Source organism: Crinia signifera, chromosome 5, assembly GCF_055691185.1.
Source record: "Crinia signifera chromosome 5, ASM5569118v1, whole genome shotgun sequence".
NCBI classification, from domain to species: domain Eukaryota; kingdom Metazoa; phylum Chordata; class Amphibia; order Anura; family Myobatrachidae; genus Crinia; species Crinia signifera.
In genome coordinates, this window is record NC_139221.1 from 281,257,871 (window position 1) to 281,278,752 (window position 20,882).

General features: G+C 48.0%; 1 protein-coding gene across 5 annotated transcripts in view; it reads right to left on the reverse strand.

Annotated features, from left to right (window-relative positions):
• Nucleotides 1–20,882, reverse strand: part of VILL (villin like) — a 149,359-nt gene that overhangs the window by 40,582 nt on the left and 87,895 nt on the right. For all 5 annotated transcript variants that reach the window (XR_014475065.1, XM_083189106.1, XM_083189108.1 and 2 more), the window contains exons 12-19: nt 19,604–19,704; nt 18,769–18,906; nt 17,750–17,908; nt 14,205–14,384; nt 13,898–14,043; nt 13,042–13,186; nt 11,014–11,202; nt 5,063–5,131 (exon numbers count right to left, since the gene is read on the reverse strand). Coding sequence is in view for 4 of the 5 variants with exons in the window: in XM_083189106.1 (XP_083045232.1) it covers nt 5,063–5,131; nt 11,014–11,202; nt 13,042–13,186; nt 13,898–14,043; nt 14,205–14,384; nt 17,750–17,908; nt 18,769–18,906; nt 19,604–19,704 (1,127 nt within the window). In the remaining variant the exon portion in view is untranslated. The remainder of the gene's footprint in view (nt 1–5,062; nt 5,132–11,013; nt 11,203–13,041; nt 13,187–13,897; nt 14,044–14,204; nt 14,385–17,749; nt 17,909–18,768; nt 18,907–19,603; nt 19,705–20,882) is intronic.

Below are 20,882 nucleotides of genomic sequence, written 5' to 3' on the forward strand. Positions count from 1 at the left end.
TCGACCTACAAAGAACATGCAAACAGTCACTAGAACAAAAGCTGCCCTGGAGAAGGGCTTAAGGTGTCAAACAAAAACAACAATGGGGATAGATCTCACCCATAACGAATCAACCTGGCGAGAGCATGAATGACGCCATCAGGTAAGTCAGTTCAGTTCAGTTAGGCTCTTTGTTTTCAACTCGAAGGCGAGAGACCCTTGTCCATTCGGGTGGTGAGGGGGACTGACGTTGAGATCTTAGAGATGACTCTGCGTCCATTGGGGGTGTCGGGAGGAGGTCCAGCTTGGATAGCAACTCCTGACCTTGGGCAAGGGCATACCTCCCAACTGTCACGATTTCGTCGGGACAGTCCCGATTTTCGGGTCCTGTCCCGACGTCCCACCCGCGGCAGGCATTGTCCCGCTGCGGGGGGTGGCAGTTGGGAGACCCAGCAATCTAGTAGAATAGACGCTGTGCGCATGCGCACAGCGTCTATTCTCGTATGAAAATGAGGTCGCGGCTAATTAGCATAAGCCGCGCCCTCATTTGCATACGCCCCGCCCCCTTTTCGGACGCTCGCGCGGCTTCGCCGCGCGAGTGTCCCTATTTCCTCCGGCCAGAAGTTGGGAGGTATGCAAGGGTCTTGACGTTATGTACTGTGTTGTCAGCTGTGACGTGGAGCATGAACGGGAATCCCCACCTGTAGCGAATGTTACGTTGACGAAGGATTCTGGTTATTGGCTGGAGGTCGCGCCTTTTCTGGATTGTTGTGGGAGCCAGGTCTTGAAAGACTTGCAGTTGCATCTCTTGGAATTGTATGTGTGCGGCGTCCCTGGCGGCAGATAGAATTTTCTCCTTCGTTTGGTAGTAATGAAAACGGATAATGACGTCCCTTGGGGGTTGAGAGGGAGGGGGTTTAGGGCGGAGGGCTCTGTGAGCTCTGTCCATTAGGTAGTCTTCATCTGATAAAGCCGGGATGATGTGCTGGAACAGGTTTTTGAGGAAGGCCGGTAGAGTGGACCCCTGGACAGACTCCGCTATGTTGCGGATGCGCAAGTTATTGCGCCGGGACCGATTTTCCTGGTCTTCCTGGCGGTCTTTGAGGGCTTCCAGCTCTTCATGGAGTCTAGAGAGCTCTTTATCCATGCGTAGTTGGGACCGGCAAATGTCGTCTGTTTTGGACTCTAATGCATCGGTTCTATTGCCCAGGGCTGTTAAATCGGAGCGGAACTCTGCAACGGCCTTGGCCAGTTCATGTTTGAATGCGTTTTGGACGCCCTCGAGGAGTCCTGTCATTACCGCCCGAATGTGGGGGTCTATAGAAGATTCGGTTAGCTCAGGGCGAGTTGGAGAGTCTGTGAGCTGTGATGGGCTTGGGGTGTTCTTAGATTTGGAGACAAAGAAGTTACCGGCTGCCTGCGGAGCCCTCTTGTTTTTATGAGACATCTCCAACCAGAGTTAGGAGAGTAAAAAGGTAGCAAGCTGGAGGGTGTACTGGGTTCGCCAGGTGGGGGCTAGTAGGCTAGAGAGGGTCAATAAGTCGATGCTGAGGGACAGGTTTGGCCCAGGCGGGTCATCGGGCACACTCAGGTTAGCATGATGAAACTCAACGTACCGGGTGCAGGAGGGGGGCAGATCATCAGGGGGGGGTCCCTTTTAGCTTTTCAATTATTTCCCCCACAGCAGTTTATGTTGTGGGTCCTTGACCAGGCCTCTTGGGCGTTGGGGGGGGGGGGGGGGGAGCAGGGCTGATGGCGACAGCGGTGGTGGAGGGAGGACTGTCAGCACCTCTGGGTCTCTTCCCCACCCCTGAGGGAATTGCCAGCGTTTCTGTCTGCACCTGTGTCTGGGTCCTTGGTGCAAATCTGCCCCAATCCAGTTATGGCACTGGGGGTTATCTGGGGTAGTGCAGAGGTTTTAATGGAGCAAGGGAAATATGAGTGCTCCTGTGCCTGTACAGGTGCAGGGGAAATGTGCTGTGTGTAGGTCTCTATGTAAGGAGAGACCAAGATGGCCGCCGCTGCTGGAGCCTGGGGTGAGGGTTTTTATTTATTTTCCCCTTTTCCCCCACCACAATCGCCGCCTTGGGAGGGATGCAGAGCGTTGGGGAGGTTAGGGGGGACCCCCCTCTTACCTCCGTTTTGTGGGCTGTCTGTGCTGGCGCCTCCGGAGGTCGTAGGAGGCCGCGAACGGGATGGAGCTCCGTGGCCGGGTGCCCGCTCCTACTTTAGGCCGCGGCTTCAGCCGGGGAGAGGGCCGCAACCTGCAGAGAAGGATTTCTCCTTCTCCCGGCTCCGCAGCACGCTCAGCCCCGCTTCAGCAGGCGTCGATGGGGCGGCTGAGCTGGTGTGGAGCTGGGGTTTTATGCTCCAGGGCCAGGGGAGGGTAGTTTTAATGGAAAAAACGCAGGAGCTCTTCAGTGGTGCGTCCTGCAGCTAGCTCGGCTCGGCCACGCCCCACGCATTCGACGATTTTCACAGATGCCGAGGTGTTAGCACAGTGGGGGGTGCGCGATGGTGATGGGCAGGGGGCGTTTGCATGGGGACATCCTGTGTTTCCTGGCCGTTCCAGTGAATGTGCCCAGGACAATGCTGGGCGTCCCCATGTGAACGCAGGCAGCTTAATAATTTACTTTTAAAGGGTTTGCAGCGCCCTATGTATTAGTGTTCATTCCAGCACCCGCTATCTCTGAAAACATATGCAGTTCCTCTTCCCTGCCTGGGGTGTCGCTGTCTGCTGTGATGTTTCTAGCACAGGTCTGGTTTGCATATCAGTGCTGATATACAGACCACACTGTGCTAGAAGCACTACAGCACACAGCGACACCCCAGGCAGGGAAGAGGAACTGCATGGGTTTTCAAAGATAGTGGGTGCTAGAATGAACACTACAAGTCATTGTATAACAGAGTAGACACTATAACAGCATTGCAGCACATGCAGTCACGCAGCGCCAGGCTCCCGTTCAGTGCCGCTCTTGGTAATGGGGAGAATTTAATGAAGGGGAGCGAGATCATTAGGTCGATACTGTCTCGGTCAATAGTCGATAGGTCGACCACTATTGGTTAACAGATTTTCCACGTCGACATTTTGCATATCAGTCTTTTGACCATGTTGACGTAATGCATGTTGACCTTTTTTAATGTGTTAACTGTCGATCAATAGTGGTCAACCTTTTGCCTGCCGTTCCTATGACCCATACTCATAATGAAGCACAAAAGGGAGAGGGCCCTGCTTGTTAGAGCTTGCACTCTATGTCAGTCGTCAGTACAAAAGGTTTGTTATTTGAAGTTGGTCCTGCGGCCTGTTAAAACCTGGTCACTCGTAGAACTGGGCACACAGTGACCACCCGGAGGTGTGCCCTGTCACTACAATGGGTGTGAGAGACACTGCTTACCTTATTGTGTACAGTATTTAATGCACATAAAACAATAGCAAAAGTACAGACAGCAGCATGGATGGTGTAATGGTTAGTGTTACTGCCTCTATCAAGGGGCCCAGACCATCTAGTGGTTTAGCCAAGCCTCTGTGGTGGCTGACCACTCCCTTAAACCGTACCTCCCAGCTTGAGGTGTGCCTGTCGAGCTAGACATTGGACAATATTCTGTCCACACACAATTCTGTGAAATTCGCAGCCTTGCGTGTGGATGAAACGCCGCCCGCCACTGGCACGCCCACCCCCCTGCCCCCACCCCTTGCTCTGCAAATTCCCCAACCATCGAATGATTTGGAAGGTGCACACAAAACTAAGTCACTCTCTGGTGTCTTAGCTTTGTGTGCTCACTGCACGGGAAGGTGGGCAGCTGACATCCGGTGACATCAGCTGCTCGCCCCCGGGACCCAAGTCACGGCCATATTTTCATTAAACCGCGTAGCGTTTTCATAGGAACACCCATGAAATGCTGGGCATTCCAATGGGCACAGCCTGTCGCTGCCACCCCTGCCTGCACTGCTAGGTGCAACTGGACGGCGCACTAGCAGTTTGTTGTGCCCACTCACACCCAGTGTCTGCACATGAACATAAATGCGCAGGTGCACACCATCGCTCCCCTGTGCGAATTCGCAGGAAAGTGTGGTGATCAAAATAAGGCCCTTTGCCTGTAATCTATACCACACCCATTCCTTCCAGGCTTACGGCCAAATGTAATAGGGGGGTAGATTTATGAAGCGGCGCTGTGGGGCATATGCGTTATCCCCGCACGCTAAAGCAGGGGATAACGCTTCACTTCATCTATGACACCCGCGATGTGTAACACTCGGCGCTATGGGGGAGAAGGGGTAACATATATACTTTAGGGGGAAGTGGGCGCCTGCCTCATACCTTATTTATCAACATCTCTTTTGGCCACGCGCTGCTGCTTTTAGCTCTTGTACATAGCGCTGGATTTTTCTGGCGCTGTGTAGTAGTTTAAACGGAGGTTTTTTTTTTTGTTCATTAAAAAACTTTATTGGTCCTCTGACCGGCTGACACATGTTTCTCTCTCCTCTTCTCTTTCTCGTCCCCGCCGTGCGACAGATGTATCTGCGCATGTGCCGGGTACACATCGCCTGACAAGGTAACCGGCGCATGCGCAGTACTCGGCAGAAGGGGGGAGCGCACAAACGCTAACGCTAACCGGCGCATGCGCAGTACTCGGCAGAAGGGGGGAGCGCACAAACGTTATGGGAGGAAGCGTATCCCTGGCAGGAGGGGATGTACAGTCGAGCATTAATAGATTAGGGCGATAGACAGGTTCTCTTCACCACGATAAAGTGGTGAAGCGAACCTGCGCCCTTAAGGAACCTTAGGGCAATATTAATAAATCTACCCCAGGGTGTCAGAATCAGAAAAGTGAGAGAATTTTCAAATTTTAAAACGGCTAATCATTTACACTTAAAAAAACAGGGTGATTTTGCCATGTAATAGATTGCCGCTTTAAAAAATGGGAAAACTCTCCCAAAATCTCTCACTTTGACTCTCACACCCTATTACATTTGGCCCTTGGTGTGTTTGTTATTGTACATATTCCAATGGAATCCCACCAGCTTTCATAATGTGTCTTCCAGTTACCAAATTCAATGGCAAGAAAATCTATCAGGACTTACCACACTTATCTGTGAGATGGCGGAGACATCACCCAAGTTCTTTTTCATATCTTCATAGGACAAGTCCGACTAAGAGAGACAACATATTAGTTGGCAATTCCAGAAAGAGCCCGCTGTACCGGACTACATGTGCACATTATACATGAGTCCTATACCTGCTGCAGTCCTATCTAATAAACCAATATTATAATTACAGGACAGAAGTTGCTCTCATTACAGTACATTGTAATGCCTACAATATGCAGGAGCAAGATGGAAACTAGTGCAAAGGTAGTTCTGCAGGAAGGGACTGTTACCCCTCAGATAGGCTTAGTGGGAGCCTCTGGTGTGGAATGGAGAAAAGCCTGGTTTAGTACCAGCTCACAGGATGGAGGTTTGGACAAGGGTTCCTTGTAAGAAGTGGAGAACAACTGGGTTTATTCCAGAGGTATGGGCAGGCCCCTGACAGACAACAGAGAAAAGCCTGGTGTAGTATCTATTCTCTCGCTGGGGGTTGGACCGAACCCTTAATGGAGAATGGAGAACCGCTTGGTCCTCTTTTTGGAAGGTCGGCAGCCTGAGGTGCTATGTGCCACTGGTGCCTGAAAATGCCCTGGTGATTAAAACCCTTCTATGTACCATTAAGGCACTTTTGAACTGTGAACTTCCCCTCTCGACCCTTTTGGCTAGGGTGAGGACAATTTTAATTCTCTTCTGGCTGGAGCTTAAGTTTTTATTTTGTGTGTCTGCACCGCTTTGAACTTCACCATACCATTTTATGTTTTTATTGACCCTTTTTGGCGTGACCCTTATGGGCTGCCTTCTCTCTTTGTTGATTAGGCTCTTCTCCTTTTGGGGATAGCTGAAGTTCCAGTTCCCCAGGGAGTAGCTTCGGTCAATGCTGGAGAAAGGAGTGGCCCTGAGCCATGAGGCGGAGGGAAGCCAGAAAGACCTTTGCCCCTAAAGAGGTATTTTGGCTCCGGGTTGGAGATGAGGTCTCTCTAAGCTTCGGCAAAGAGGGATCTGAAGACCCTTTTCCCCTCAGCAGGCCTTGTGGTTTTGAGCTGTTCGGGCTGGGGTAGCCAACTCCAGTCCTCGAGAGCTACCAGCAGATAACGTTTTCCAGGTCTCCTCACAGAATCACAAGTCAAGTAATTAGCTGCACCTGTGGATCTTTGAAGATGTGTTAGTGAGTAATGAGTGCACCTGTGCAGCAGCTAGGTTGTCTGGAAACTGTGAACTGTTGGTAGCTCTCGAGGACTGGAGTTGGCTACTACTGTGTTAGGGAGTAACAGGGCCCTTATACTTTTGGAGAGGGCCAAAGTTTCATGTCCCTAGCACGGTGTTGAAGACATGCACCTCAGACTTCAAGAACAAACTATAATCTTTGACGTACAACTATCAGATACCTGTGTTCCCAAATGGAAGATATAACCAAACCCACACTCCAGAGCAGGGCCATATAATAAATAAAGTTCAAGAATACATAAAACATATAGCTGTTGTTGAACCAAAAATAATATTCAAACAAAAAGAACATTATAAACAGTCACATATAAAGGCAGGCTAAATGGCCCTGTTATGTCAGCACAAATATTATATATCTACTTCTGCTCAATGGCACTGTAATAGTCTAATTCAAAAGCTCTGACTTTCAGAAATGGGACTAGGAGCAGTCAAAGAATAAAAAGAGTAGGTGTAGTACTATTTGTGACCAGCAGGTGGCAGAAAGTCATTTCTTCTATTGTCAATGTGTTTGCCATCTGCATATTCATTTTTATTTAGTTTGATTTTTAAGGAATTTTTTTTTTAACATGACACTAATATCTAAAATCACATTTTCTCGCATTTAAAGACATTTTGTCTCATCATATTCTAAGAATTTATAAGGGTTTTTGTATAGCTTCCTGTACAGCAAACAGAGCTAGCCCTAGGAATAGGCTGTATTGGTAAATGCTAGGGTCATCCAAAAAGCATGGGAACATCTGGACAGACTGGACATCTAAATGCAATTTCAGGCTGTAGCTTTATAGCAGCTGCGGTAGGCAAAGCCTTGCCTAGGGCACCAAATGGTTTAGGGCTGGCTCTGACAGTATAGAGGCCTACACATGGGGAGAAGAGTGTTCTGAGCGATGCTAGATCTCTCAGCGCACAGTGCTGCATAGCGAAGAGCGATCTGTGAGGGCTAGTGGTCTCTGTGAGACCATGGCGATGTAGGGGCATTCTCTAAACGATCTGTTGGGATCACTTAGAAAATCCCCAGGGATCGTTACAAGGACTCACTGAATGCAAGTGATTTAAGCACATAAACTGTAAGAAATAACTATATTAGAGAGTCAGTGAGAATAGACTCAATGGCTGGAGGTTTAGCACCAGTGGCGTAACTATAAATTTTGCTCCCCCCTGCCAAAAAGTTTGTGGTGCCCCCCCCCCCGGCTCCTCTCCAGCGTGTTTCCCCAGCAGGTGATGTGATGACATCAAATGCATAACGGAAAAGCTGAAGCAGGAGAGAGGAAGAGAGACCAGCAGACACTGCTGCTTCCCTTGGCTCAGACGCATCGCAGGCCGCCCTAGCATGCCCATCCGCCCTGCCAATAGTCGCCTCTGTTTACAGTCAACTGATTCAGTGGGGGGATTTGTCGTCTCTGCCATAGCCACACCCGTGCAGTGGCTGACTCGCCTCCAGTGCTCAGTCAGAGGGCAGCGGCAGGCAGCAGCATGTCAGTGCGTCAAGCGGGTGCCAGCGCCCACACAGAACCCACTGCTGCTTGCTCCCCCAAGTGGCTGCCTTACAGTAGTTACGCCACTGTTTCTGCCCCACATGCAAGCTGCAAATGGATGTTTTTGCAAAACATCCATTCGCATGCGTGCGGGTGAAATCTGCATGTGGGCGGTGGGCAGACCTTCGTGCGGGCAGCAGGGTGGCATTTAGATGACTGTCACCACTCACTGCGCACTCTTCTCCGCCCGCCCGCCTGCCTCTTCTCCTCCGCCCGCCCGCCTGCTCGCCTGCCTCTTCTCCTCCACCTGCCCGCCTGTCTCCGCATGCTGCCTGCTAAGGAGGAGGTGCACTTGCCGGGAGGCACAGTGCACCTTCAAACCCACTCCTGGCCGCCCGCTCGCTAGCTAATGTAAGTAAATAGGCGGGTCGGCCGGTGTGGGGATGTCTATGGGATAGACAACATCAGTGCTGGTAATGGGATTGAGCATTTTTCAATCCCGGGATTGAAAAAATGCCCCGGGATTGGCATCCCTAGTGGTGTGTGTGTTTCTGACAGGACCACTCAAGGTCATACTCAACATTTTGTATTTATATTTTCCAGGTACTTTGCTGCTATAATAGTCTTTTTAAGCAGGTTACCTGACATTTCATCTTGATGCCCCTTGGAACATCCCTACAAACTACAAACCTTAATCATGATACGCTTGCTGAATATTATAAGTGTATTTATTGCTGTTTTTAATAATAATTTTCAGAAAGGTTCCAAATCTATAAAACCTGTAGGTTTCCTAGCACGGGGCCCATTGCATCATATACCATTACACTAAATAAGGTATACGATGGGATGCGATGCGACGCGATATTGTACAATAAAATATTGCATCACATCGTATGCCATACAATAGCATACAATGCGATTGTATATGATTTTTGATTGTACAAGCACCCTGATGGGTCCTTACAATGTTAAATGGCCCCCCCATAGTCAACGCAAACCTGAAGAAAGCGCAGCAAGCCCGTGAGGGGTGGCGGTACGCGTCCTCCGTCTTTTTCATACCCCCACTATCCACGTTGGCGTGGAGTTGATTTTAGATAGTGTTTAAAATTAAAAGCACCCATCAGGGTGCTTGTACAATTAAAAATCGGATCGCATCGCATGCCGCTATATTGCATGCGATGCAATGCGATTGTATAAGATGTAATACAATCAAAATCAGGGGCGCTGTGCTAGGAAACAAATACCAACCTGTATCTGTACCTGTTTACTATATGTAGCAAATTCAGCATGTAGGGTGAACAAAACATCAGTACAATAATAATAATGTGTATATATGAGTGTTACAGGTTACAGGTACTGTACATGCCTATGGCATCCACAAGACACTAGGGGAGAGGGTCTCCACTGAAGGAGGGCATCCCAGATACAGTAAATACCTCACAAAAAAGGAGCTGTAGAGTGTGGGATTGAGGCTTCTGCTGATCCTGTCTCCATTGTAACCAGTAGCAGCAGCAGTACCAGAGCGGCACACTGGAGGAAGCGCACCCACGCCGTAATAGGGCTGGCGGATGGGTGATAATAGCCCTTGCCGACAGGACGGCCCTGCATGAGGGGGGTGGATGCCTTGTGTCCCCAGAAGGTGCTGCTCATAGGCCTGTGATAGTAGGCTGGCCAGGTGGAAGCTGCGGCTGAGTGCAGTGCCACGGCGGCAAGGGGCATTAACATGGACCAGAACTGTGAGACTGGACGCCAGTAAAGCTGCCGCCCCTAGGCATAGGTTGCCATCCTAGGCAATTGCCTAGTATGCTTATGCCTAGAGCCGGCTCTGGGTGCATCCACAAGTAAATTTGCAACAAATTTCTCCTTTCCCTAATTGGACACAATCAGGGGCATCTTAAGAGAGGAGGAGGCCTGTGTGCAGCCTCCTCGGCTGGGACCACTCCTCTCTGCTGGGAGCAGTCTGAGTACACTAGAGCACTCAAACTACACTGCGCATGCACAGATCACCGGAAAAACGCAATTTTTCCAGCAATTTCTGCAGCACACCTGCCGCTGCTGCAGGACTCCAGAGGGTATTTCCAAAATGGGTTCAGTGTGCACAGTGTGGGCCCCCTTAGGACTTGGGTCTGTGAGCATTATAGATACACCACTGTACCATGGGCGTAACTTCAAATTTTGCGCCCCCCCCCCCGCCAAAGTTTTCTGGCACCACCCATATACTAACCTGTCCGGCTGTCAGCGATGCGGGTGGGAGCTGGGATGCCTGTCAGTGCTGCACTGGTCCCGGCTCCCGTCCTGGCTTCATTCTGATATGTAGAACGGACCATCACAAAATGTCCACCCCCATACAGCAGACAGTTTCAGAAAACAATGTGCTATATGGGGGCGGACATTTTATGATGGTCCGTCTCCATAGGCTCAGAATGAAGTCAGGACGGGAGCCGGGACCACCGCAGCGCTGACAGGTAAAGCTGCGGGGCATGGGGGGTGGGGGGACATTACAATAGCACCGCAGCCCCCCGGCGCCCGCACTTACACTGCGCCTCCCCGCGACCGCGGGGGCTGCGGTGCTATTGTTACACCACTGCTTAGCACAATACATAATATACACAAATCGCCCTGCACACTATTAGGTGGTGTGCCGAGACAAGTGACAAACTGACTCTTATTACATAAGCAAGACTGGTACAGACTTATGTCTATTCAGACAAAATGTGGTAAAACCCCCGTTTTACCACATTTTCAAATGTACTAATCCCCGACCACCACGTCACCGCAGGGTATCGCCACCTTTGAGTGGCGGTACCATATAGAAGCCTATGGGCTTCTATCGCCACCCGCCACAGACCCCTACCCCCCTCCCCGTCCTCTGTGCTGCTCCTCCTCCACCAGAAGCATGTCACAGCAGGGGATGTCCTTCCGGCTGCAGGGGTGAGAAGGAGACACCAGGTTCCACCGCAGAGTCCAGGAGGTGACGGAGCCCTCCCACGCACACCAGTGCATATGCGCTAGCATAGTCGCAAGGGCATCGATGTATGTTAATACATCCCGCCCTAAGCCTTTGATGAAGATAAAGTGGACGGAAATAAATTACCAACCAATCAACCCCTAACTGTTATTGTTCAAACACAACATGTAAAATGGCAGTTAAAAGCTAATTAGCTTGTCCTTTATCTCTCTCCACTTTATACCCATCCAAGGCTTAGGAAATAGACCCCTAAGTTACAATAGTTACTCAGTTATATTACTTACACTCCATTTATGAGAGTCCCAGGCGTTGAACCAGCCAGTGAATGTCTGGGGTTCGTGTCCTTGCTTTACTGTAATTATTGGTGTTGACAAGTCGCGCCCAGCCGGATGAGCTCTCAGGTATTCATTGGCAGAGGTAATGGATTCTGTTTTCTCATAGTCATTGGCCGACTTACCGATCCAAAGGAAAAGCTTGTATGCAAACACAAAGAAAAAGTTATTCAGTGTTATTGTCCACTAACTAGTTTAATAAACCACATATTCAGAATACTGAATGCAATTTCCCTGAAGGCAAATAGGCACAATACAATGATGTAAATTAAAAGATGCACAAACTAACTAAATGATTTACTTCCACAAGGAGACTTGAGTTATGCTGGCCAAACACTAGACCAACTTTCATCCATCTAGTTGGTTGGTTAGACTGAAGGGGGTATTCAATGTGGGGTCACGGCTGTCGAGCTGGCTCGACAGCTGTGACCCTGTCCCGTTCTCGGGCAGCTCGAAAGAGAAATCGGAGGCAGGATTCAATGTCCCGCCTGCCGCGGGGACGAGAAAGGGCCAGGAATCTGAGAGATGCGGCCGGGAGCTTGTCAATTACCGTCCGTTCTCGGAAGAAAGAGCCTGATAGCATTGAGCAGGGGATCTCGCAGAACGAGCCCTACTTCACAAGCAGTAGGGGAAGACAGCATTGAATAGGGCCCCACAGCTATCTCCCCAGTCGGGAGATGGCTGCAGGAGATTGAATACCCCCCCCCCCCCCCCCCCCTGAATCTGGTACCGTGTAGGACCAAAGGACAATCTGCACTTTGCTCACAAACCCAGGAAAATGGACAAAAACATTCAAATTGTTTAAATCAGATTCAACTACAGAACCTTGATCAGATTCAACTACAGAACCTTGTCTGTGCAACAGATTTTGTAAATTTCAAATTTTTGGGAGCCCATTATTGTATTACAAATAAATTTGCTCCCGTCCAGTACCAGAGTTTTATTCCATCCAACCAACTAGATGGCCAGCATTAGATCTTCCCCTGACAGAGAAAACCAAAGTCAGTGATCGGTGGAGATTTCTATCTTGGCCAAGCTAGAACTTCGAATACTGTATTCAATTGAGTTTTAGTAGACATGTAGGTAAGAAGCGAAATACACATTTTGTGAAAGCAAATTAATGTATAACAGTGATCAAGTCATAACAAAAGGAATCACATGGTAATGACACTGAGCCTGCAGACGAGGCCTGATATAATAGCACAGTTGCCAATGTTAGGTATTGAAGATTTGTGGACAGAATTTGTGTAGCAGCAAAATTCAGAAATGTGCATCCAATGCAGTGCTTCCGCCACCATATAACCTATGACTCATCCCAATGTATTAGGGAGGGTCCCCAGCACTAGGGTTACCAACTCATCCCTTTAATTCGGGACACATATTAATTACACAGGTTCTGTGGCAGTTTAAAACCAGGTGAAAGCCAGCCACAGAACCTGTGTAATTAATTTGTGTCCCGGATTAAAGGGATGAGTTGGTCACCCTACCCAGAACATAAATCTAATATCTGCTGTTATCGCTCCATTTCTGACAGCAGCCGCAGTCCCCATAGGTTTCTATGAGGGATGCAATGCGGTCAGGTTTACAGAGCTCGGAAATGCCAATGATTACAGAGTTTGTCCCCACAGAACACTATCTGACATTGTGCTGCTGTAGCCTGTGGGTTACACTCACATGCGTGGTCAGCAGACTGTGCATGCACAATAGTACTGTCCCAGCAGTGAAGACATTGCCAGGCAATGGCAGCCACACCTGCGCAGTAGCGCTACAGCAACGTATAGGAGTAAAGGAAGCATGCTAAGAAACAGAACATACGGGGAAACTTTATTTGGGCCTTGAGAAACGTTTTGAAGACATAAATGCAGCAGTGTTGGGAGAGTTATGGATCTTGCTGGCAAATCACAGGAAGTGATGTAAAGGTACAGAAAGTAATTGAAGCATGTATAGGTGTGGAGACAGGTTTGCCTAAAACCAACTAACCTCTTCCCAGGTGTCAAGTAACATAACATCATCCTCATCCAGGTCACTCTGGTCGAAGTCTACCAGTTCGGTCATGATAAACCGGCCCGTCTGATTGGAACACTCAAAGAGGCGGGGCTTGTACTGAACAGCAGACTCCTGGAACCTAACCCAAGCAGCATGTGTCAGACGTTTGTAAAGGTTTATGGTGCATACATGTCTCTTCTTTAAATGTGATCGTATCAAGTATAACTACTACTACTTGCAATAAACCCTTGAAATAATTAAAGCTGTATTATTTGTATGCTGCAAGAAATCAGAAGCACTCAAACCAATTTGATTCCACTCCACACTCTGGGGCTGATTTTAAAGTTGGGTAAAACATAACGGTGCACCTGGAACAAACCACTGCACTGCTATAATCCAGCCTTCAATGTCCTCTCCAAATTAATAAGAATTGGACCAAAAAAATTCTAGAGTTGCTCCGGAGTAATATCCCACAGGCTCGGACGTTCTCTGGGCCCCTAGGTGTTTATCTGCATTGTCCTCTATGTTCCCCACTGATACACGCTTGTTTTATTACTGTTTGTTTTTCCATCATGTGCTTTCTGTGCTTGCTCACTATTGCCTCTATGTAGGCCACAATACATCTAACTCATATTGCATGAGGATTTGTTTTTGTCTCTGATATTGTTGGTCTTTTTGTTTCTTAAAAAAAAAAAACTTAAACAATTAAAAAAAAAAGTTAATTATGTTGCACAAACCAGTTTATATGGCTAATATGTGAAAGAAAGTGTTAATCACATAGATTATTAAACCCACATGTCATTAGTAGATGAATAAAAGACAAGGACATTCATATTAAAAGTGCAGTTACCTCTTATCGCTGGAATACGGAGCCTTTCCGCCTAGGGCCACCCAGAATTCTGCAGGTTCTTGAACTTCAAGAATTGTTTGCTTGTCTTGATTGGAGATAATATTTGCCACTGTCTTAGCCATTTCCCGTTCATCTCCACTGCAGCCCTAGAGACAATTTAGGGTTAATATGAAACCCAGGCTGTATACAAAATAATTGTGTATTACAATTTTTTTTTACTATGACTATTACCAGCTATCTACAGAGCGGGTCACTAGCTGGTTAGAATGGAATATTGGACATTCCTATTAATGCTCACTGATTGTACCTTTCCGCACCACAAGTAGCATATAGTATTGGTCTTCAGCACAAAGACGTCATTGGAGTTGAGGGAAGCGGCTCTGGCAGGAACCTCGGTGGCCTTTGTGTTGTATTCATCGGTTCCTCTGACCTGGAACAGTCTGATTGGAGGTACTGGTTCAGTGCTTCCAGTTCTACTTGTTCCTCCCTGTAACATGGGTGAAGATGCAATACATCATAAAGGACACAAATAAAGCAATCTGTTTTTATAAAAGCTCTAGTAGACATGATTAAGCAAGGAACCCTAATGACAATATATATATATATATATATATATATATATATATATATATATATATATATATATATAACATTATTTATATAATAACTGTAGAAGGTCTATTACATCTCCACAATTCACATTCCATAGAAGCCTGGGTGCGTGCCTCAATGGCTCACAGAGAGAAGGGACCATACTAGGAGGGGAGGACTGGCGGCCAGGCTATGTATGGAAGTGGAGGGTGGTCAGGACCACATACCTCCCAACTTCTGGCCGGAGGAAATAGGGACACTGTCCGAAAAGGGGGCGGGGCGTATGCAAATGAGGGCGCGGCTTATGCTAATTAGCCGCGACCTCATTTTCATACGAGAATAGACGCTGTGCGCATGCGCACAGCGTCTATTCTACTAGATTGCTGGGTCTCCCAACTGCCACCCCCCGCAGCGGGACAATGCCTGCCGCGGGTGGGACGTCGGGACAGGACCCGAAAATCGGGACTGTCCCGACGAAATCGTGACAGTTGGGAGGTATGCCGACCAGGCAGATCGAGAGGGGGCTGAGGGAGCGGAGACTGAGGAGATTCAGCAAATGCCAGGCACCTTATACTATTTTAAATAAATAAGAGAAATAAAATAAAAAAACAAAAATAAGAACACTCAAGGGCAAGCACTTTGAAGTCCCATAGATATCTAGAATGGAGTGTAGATGAAAAGACAGACAGGAAATGGTGGCAATTTATTGTAGTATGTTTTTACCCTTCCCAAATATATGAGAAGTTTTATGTAACAGTGTAAACAAAGGGTTAAAGTATATCTGAGGCCTGTGATTGGTCACTGATGCTGCTTTCAGACCGCATAACTGGCTTTGACCCTGTATTTGGAAACGTTTCCAAAAACGGGTCTGCCAGATAAAACCCCTTTCACACCGCAGCACTTAAACGGTATATTACCGTTTAAGTGCTGATTTTTTGACACTGGCAGACCCGTTTTTGGAAACTTTCCAAATACAGGGTCAAAGCCAGTGCAGCCTTCAGCCCTCCCCTCCGTGCAGCTCCCCCCCCCCCCTCGCGTGTCGACCGAGAGCATGTCGACGCCCCCCCGCGCATGTCGACGCCCCCCGCGCATGTCGACGCCCCCCGCGCGTGTCGACGGCCCCCCCACCCCACCCCGCGTGTCGGCGCCCCCCCCCCGTGTCGACTTACCCCGTGCCGGTACCTCCGTTGTGGACTGCAGCTCAGTATGCTCGGAAAGCACTTATGAAAAAAGTGTCTTCCAGAAAATGGCTGCCCCATAGGAAACCCTGTTTAAAAAAACTGTCTTCCGTATGGGGGGCAGCCATTTTCTGAAAGACACTTTTTTCATAAGTGCTTTCCGAGCATACTGAGCTGCAGTGCCGGGAACCACAACGGAGATACCGGCACGGGGTAAGTCGACACGGGGGGGCGCCAACACGCGCGGGGGGGTCGACACGCGGGGGGGCGTCGACACGCGCGCGGGGGGCGTCGACACGCGCGCGGGGGGTGTCGACACGCGCGGGGGGGGGGCTCCAGTGCTGTGAATACTTAATGAGCGCTCATTAAGTATTCACTGTGCTGAATTTAGGACCCAGCTCATTGGCTGGGTCCTAAATACCGTTTCTGAGCCGATTTTTGCGCTAAAATACCGGTTCAGAAACGGGTAGGACCCTGCATTTTAACCGGTTAGAAAAAACGGCATTTTCTAACCGGTTAAGTGGGACTGGACCTTTCAGACCGCACACATTACCGTTTTAAAACGGTAAAAAAACGGCAATTTACCGTTTTAAAAGTGCGGTCTGAAAGGGGCATGAGATGGGATTATGTACTCATACATGCCTAGTGTCACAGACACATACATATAGTATGGTCAGTTTTCTAATTCTGGTTTACTGCAAAGGAATAGCTGTGGTCCCTCCAGGAGCACAATATACCTGTATAAGAGAATACATGAAAATAATACTTTTTCTACTATGTGTGGAAGAGAGTTAATGCACCTTACTAGAAGTGTTGTTGAACAAATACAACAAAACAGTAATAAAACGGATTACAACTAACACACATATGAGCGATATGGGCAAGGAAGGAGGAGGGTTTTTGTTTTATTGTTCCTTTATGTTAAGAAATCTTTTTTGCTTGAATGTTTCCTGTTGGTTAGTACTGTATGTATTCCACATTTTTGTTCAACAAACATTCTGGGCGGGATTCTCTAAAATCCGCAGCCCAGTATCGCCGGCATTCGCATTTCTAATGACCGCATATTCTCTAAAATATGTGGTCATTAACGCAAGGGACAGCTCTTGCGGTAAGAGCTGTCCCTTGCGATGTGGCGCCGTTGCTGGACTTCCGGGTCTATGACCCGGGAGTCCGTCTGCGCATGCGCAGACCGACGCTCCGGCCGCTGGGCATGCTGGGAGAGATCCGTTACGGATCCCTCACACAGCGCTGCGGTAAGAAGCCCATAGGCTTCTGCAGGGAATCGCCAGCTTTTTCTGGCGATTCCCTCCGCAGCGCTGAAACTGCGGAGGGGGGTTAGAGAATACAGAAATGCGGTAAAAACCCCGATAACGGGGTTTTTACCGCATTTCTGTGATAGAGAATCTCGCCCTCTGTCTTTTGTAATATTAAACTCCATTATATAAAGTTCTGTCTTTTGTCATATTAAACTCCATTATATAAAGTTCTGTCTTTGTTTTCAACAGTCACACCTTAGAAACTTGCCAATTAAAACAATATAGGTTTATTATAACCAGGGCTATTTTTCAGCAGGCTCCAGCAGGAACTGAGGCCCCTATTCTAGTTCACTCTTTCTGACAAAATATTTCTTAGATGGAGTAAACCATGTGCACTGCAGATGAGGCAGGTGTAAAACCCCACCCAAATCTAATTATCTCTGCACAAGCAACACCTGCCTCACCTGCAGTGCACATGGTTTTGTCCATCTAAGAAATATTTCGTCAGAAAGAGTGAACTAGAATAAGGGCCACAGTTCCTGCTGGAGCCTGCTGAAAAATAGCCCTGATTATAACTAAGATTAAGTTAGGTTGTGACTGTATTTTGGGATTAGACAGAGAGTACCTGAAAACAATTCATAAGTGTGTCAACTAAATCTTAGTGGGGACACAACTTGGTATATAGTTCTGGGGAAGAGGAGGTTCTGTTTATTTTAAACTTTTCACACCTATATTTCATGCAAGTCCAGGGTGTTAGGATGTCACATAATATTACAGTAATCTGGCGATTATATTCTTTACAAAATAATAATAATAAAAAATATTACCTCATATATAATAAGTTTTCCTTTAAAGATAGCTTGGAAATGTTTTGGCTCCTTCCCCATAGTCACCCTTATTTGGACTGGCTGGTCGTGATACTTGCGGTCCAGTTCTACTGCATGAAAGGCGCATGCTGTGATCTCATCTGGAGTAGCATGGCGACCCTACAACAGGGACACATAATAATATGAGTATTACACAGGCCTGGAATACAGAGAATAAAAGCTTCAGAATTTTAGTCAACACCTATAAGCTGACTTTCTAACTGGCCACATTGGGTGGCCGGCAGGCAGCTATGGGAGGCTTGCACTCTCTTCCAGTTGCCCAGGAGAGGCACTCAAGATTGGTGAGTCTCCTGGACAGTAGGCAAGTATAGCACAAATCCAATGTAACACAAAGTTTGTTTAGTCTATCAATGCCCCCCTCATGCTTTCAGTTCTAAGATCCTAAGAAAATGAATACTGTTTGTATACATGGTCTTCAGATGGGAACATTTTATAGAAATATTAGTATTACAAATTAAAGACTTCTAGTCCCCAAAGACATATGGCAATTCAACATGCAATACAACAAAGAAACAAAGGTCAGAATCAGGGCCGGACTGGCCATCTGGCACTTCTGGCAAATGCCGGAGGGGCCGATGGCTAGGTGGGACGATTTCTTCTTGTAAGTGGAGGCTCCACCTCCAGATCGGCGCACAGAGAGAGCCGCTGGACTTGCGGCGGGTCCGGCTGCTCTCTGTGTGCGTCGTTGAGGTCCAAAAGAGAGGGGGCATCACACGCCGCTATTCCCTTCTCTCCTGCAAGCCGGGAGAGGCAGAGCATGCATACAACAAAGGTCACGCGCATGCACAAATTCCAGGGCCGGTTCAGCGACCCAGTCCGCCACCGTCCGAATCATAAAGAATACAGGTATAGTAGAGATCCAGAGCTGTAATGAGTTAGAATAATACCCTTGTAGGCAATCAGCCCCAGGCATTGCGACTAGATCACTTTTACTTTAATAATGATGATACGCCACTTACCAACCACATATAAAGCAGGTAATTGGGTTTCCCTGACTTTATGTATGTATACAGCACCAAATAGCAATCGCCTCCATAGAACCTTCCATACGTCTTTGGATCAACCTCTTTTAACTCTAGGTGTTCAATTCTCCAAATCTGTACAGAAAAGAAACATAAACATATAAATAGAGCAGTTACATTTGCTGCCATCGAGATCTACAGAAGGTCTATATGGTTATAAAATAGTAATTTAAAGTTTTGTTGTCAGTGATTAGATCACCTGAATATGCAGCAATGTGTAATAACTCAGCACTTTATACATAAGGTATAGTGATTATAATTTTATGTATTTTATTATTAATTAATTGTTAATTAATTGAAGATAATTGAATTTAGAATCAAAAACAGTATATATTAGGGGGGTATTCAATGTCAGGTTCACGGCAGTCGAGCTTGCTCGACCGCCGTGACCCAGTCCCGTTCTCGGGCAGCTCGACCGAGAACACGCAGGCGGGATTCAATGTCCCGCCCGCCGGGGAGCGAAAAGGGGGCGTGGCCGCGAGTTGCGGCCGGGAAGAGGCGAGCTGCAGCCCGCAGCTCGTCACTTCCCGGCTGTTCTCGGCAGAACGAGCCCGACAGCTAGTGATGTCGGGCTCATTCTGCCGAGATACCCTGCTCAATGCTGTCGGGGGAAGACAGCATTGAATAGGGCCCGGCGGGCATCTCCCCGATGGGAGGTGCTCGCCGGAGATTGAATATCCCCCTTAATCTATTAATAATGTATTAACCTGCAACTTTAATAAAGTATATTTAATATGAAGAAGAGAAGCAATGGGAAGTTCTATAAACTCACCTCCACATTCCCGGAAGCATCATCCACCATCCTCTGTTCTGCTGCCAAGTCTGGTCTGGCATACAGCTGGTTAATATCAAATTTTACTTGATCCACTTTGGCTGGAAGCAATGTAATATCAGTTAGAGTGCAGTTAGAATAAAACTAAAAATCTATGAAGGGGAGGTAAAGCCTCACCTATCATACTCCATTATACTCCAGATATTTGACTATAAAAATGATTACAGTTAAACAAAGATGATATTATAAGTTGCACATATCTTTGTTGTATTATTCTAACAATTTTTACAATCAAAACTCACAAATGCAGCACTCTAAGTTGAGGCAGCTATGAGCTCAGCCTCCACTCTGTGACAATCAAATACTGCCTGAAGCTGGGCGTGGGCTGGACTGCAAAACATGGCACAAGGGGAGGAGCAATCAGATCTGCCTAACTCATGGCTGGGCAACACCGGCCCTCCAGATGTTGATGAACTACACATCCCAGCATGCCTTGCATCAGTTTCATAATGGCCACATAGCAAAACTAATGCAAAGCATCCTGGGATGTGTAGTTCACTAACATCTGGAGGGCCGGTGTTGCCCAGCCCTGGCCTAACTGATACCCCTTTCACACTTGCAAGCCGGGTCGCAAGCTGGGATCTAAGTTCCAGGTGCGACCCGGCTTGCAAGTGCTTTCACACTGGCCACCCGACCCGGAATGAAGTCGGGCGGGTGACGTCATCTTGAGGCTTGGCCGGGGCGGCGTTGGGAGGTGTCAGCACCTCCCAGTGGCGCATTTGCACTGCAGTGAACGGGATCTGGGTCACACTGACCCGGAATACCCGTTCACACTGACCCGTTCACACATCCCGTGTCGATTCCGGGTTCTACCCAGGTCAGGACCTGGGTAGCAATCCCGGAATGCTGAACACGGGATATTTGTCCAAGACCCTTTCACACTGAGCTAAATCCCGGGTTGATGCACGTTCATGTGCAAAAACCCGGGATATTTTTGCAAGTGTGAAAGGGGTATGAGGGGGCATGGCTTGATGCAGTGTCAAGTGATTGATCTAGGAAGTTACCTAGACCCCAACCAGGGGCAGCCAACACGTAGGAGAAGCCGATGCTCAAAAGAGCAAAAGTTCAGTGGAACGTGCTGGTGGTTGCTGGGGCTGCACAAGGGTGGGGAACAGAGCTGACCCACTCCCCTCCTGCGTGCAGTATACCCCCCTGTACAGGGGAGAAGCAGATAGTGCCCAACAAGTTTTAGGCTGATTCTGCACAGGTAATCCAAACT